Source organism: Montipora capricornis, chromosome 1 (assembly GCF_036669925.1).
Source record: "Montipora capricornis isolate CH-2021 chromosome 1, ASM3666992v2, whole genome shotgun sequence".
NCBI classification, from domain to species: Eukaryota; Metazoa; Cnidaria; class Anthozoa; order Scleractinia; family Acroporidae; genus Montipora; species Montipora capricornis.
The window spans coordinates 28682171-28684670 of NC_090883.1; the positions used below are offsets into that span (position 1 = coordinate 28682171).

Below are 2500 nucleotides of genomic sequence, written 5' to 3' on the forward strand. Positions count from 1 at the left end.
CATTTGTCGATGAAATTACATGCTGGTAGCACTTTCTCCTCGGTTATTTTTATGACCTTGAATGCGGGTCCGATGGGAAACCCAAAGAACGATGCTCAAGTAACTGAGCCACCGGTCCTCGGTAAGTTTTGAAATGCAATCTCAGGAGCTTCACTTCTCTTGCCTTCCGAATCAGGAAATCCAGAAACCGAGCACGGAAAACATTTATAGAATACTAGTGCTCTCATTGCAAAATCATCGCTACTGAATCTAGCAACAAGTGTTCCTCAAACTCGATAAGTCTTAGTCATACTCAAATTAATATAATAATTTGACCTCTTTCCAAACAAACGAGAAAAGTCTTGTATTTGTATGTGCCAGTCGTGCTACTCATCTCGACATTTCAGCAACAATCTTAGGTTTTAGTTTAACTTTTTCACCTTTTTCGTTTAGTATACTTTCTCATTCTGCATAATTTTGGAAGAGTAACATGTCCATAAGGCGTACCATTGCGACAGTAATGTCTGTAAGTAGCACGCATAATTTAATTAATTGATCAATCAATCCATCAATTCGTCTAACCATCCACCAACCAACCAACCTTCAATCAATCAATCAATCAATCAATCAATCCATCCATCCATCCATCCATCCATCAACCAACCAACCAACCCGGCAACCAGTCAATTAATCAATCGATGAATTAATCAATTGATTAATAAATCAATAAAAATAATTAATACATTATTTGACAAAACCTCTTTTTTAATGAAGGAATGTATTCCCTGAACCTACTATATGTCGTAGAATTTAACTCACTAGTTCTAACCCTCCCTCTCAACATAACATCATATATGATGTGTAACAGAGATGGCAGTAATCCTCAGGTGCTTTTTCTCAAGATAACATTGTCAGTAACTCTAACCTGAAAAGAAGTCTTACTTAATCTTAAAGCGTCTGTGGAAAATAGTTCACGTGGAGACTTTTCCGTTGAGCACGTTACCTCATGCTGCATGCCTGGACGTACATATATGAAACCAGAGGAAACAGGCAGAAATCCTAATTAACATACCGCGCTGGAAGGCATAAGCTTCTTTTCAACTCACCTTTTGTAAGGCTGATGTGTCGGCCAATTGCATGAATCTCATATTGTAACCTTACAAATGAAGATATCTGAAAGACATCATCAGAGCTATTAACCAGGCGGCTGACTTGACTGTAAGGGACTTTGGAGCCTATGGCTACGACGTGGATACGTGCACCCAAGTTTGCAAGCTGTTTGATTGGGCGTTCCAAGAAAGAAAGAGATGTGTTCGTATCTTGAGGTCCGGATGTAAACAAAACAACTGCTCTTGGCCCAGGTTTCAAGTGGTCCTTAAACATGCGCACAGCAAGTCTTAAGGCTCTGTCCATTCTTCTTGGGCCTTTAAAAGAAAGAAGGTCGTTACATAAGTTTTCGATGAAATCCATAAATCTGTCAAGAGTACATTAGTATAGTACTAGACTTGCTAGCAAAACACTCTTCTACTTGCCAAAGGTAAAAGCTATGGTAAATTTAAGAATTTTCGTCTGGGTTCTAAAATCTGGACTTGAATTCAGGAAGAATTTAATTATAAGTCATGATAATTAACTACTGTCTCTTTTTTTTCTCAATGAAATGTATTATTATTCCTCTTTTGCTCTCTCTACCATGACTTTTTTAGTCCCCCCTTGCTTGTGTGTGTATTTCTTGTTTGTTTGGGTTTTTCACTTCCTTGAAGTCGCTTTATTGATGTAGCCTGTTAACCTTTATCTATATTATGCAAACCTTATCTTTTGGACATGGCCATTTAGCTCTGCTACTATTCTAAGTGGGCCACCTGACGCGGTTACTTTTTGCTCTTGTCTTCTACTTAAGCAATAGAGGACTTTTTTCCGTGTTCCCATAGCCTCATCTAAACACGAGGGGGAGTTGGGAGAATTCGAGAGAGTTATGCAATGCAGAGATGCAGTCGAGGGTTTGCATAACTGTCTAGAATTCTCCCAACTCCCCCGAGTGTTTAGATGAGGCTATGGAAACACGGAAAAAAGTCCTCTATTGCTTTTATAAAATATTTCTTAAAGATAATTGGACAAATGAAGAAAAATGCTGATGTTTTTACATCTAGATTGAAACAGATTTTCTTGATACACGTTCACATTTCCTACCAGCCAATCAAAACGCGCGTCTAACAACACAACCAATCAAAATTCGTGTGATGTCACAGCCGTGTTTCCATACTCTCATCTAAACACAGCTATTGACTAATGAGAGTGCGCGTACTATCCTAATTATTTTATAATTTACAACGTCATGGCGACCATGATGTTGTTGCACTGAACAACAGTGAAAAAGTCTTTTGGGAATTTGGCTATATTATTTTGCAAAACGCGACCGACATTTTGCTTTTGTTTTGTACACCACCAACATCACGGTCTAATCACGTGAGTGCAAAACAAGAATTATGGCAAACAGATTTTTTTTAGGAGTACCAAAATTAAG

At 38.2% G+C, this 2500-nt stretch overlaps 1 protein-coding gene across 2 annotated transcripts in view; it reads right to left on the reverse strand.

Moving 5' to 3' along the window:
* Positions 1-2500, reverse strand: part of LOC138037560 (uncharacterized) — a 91291-nt gene that overhangs the window by 74441 nt on the left and 14350 nt on the right. For both annotated transcript variants that reach the window (XM_068883473.1, XM_068883469.1), the window contains exon 6: positions 1086-1403. In XM_068883473.1, coding sequence (XP_068739574.1) covers positions 1086-1403 — 318 coding nt within the window. The remainder of the gene's footprint in view (positions 1-1085; positions 1404-2500) is intronic.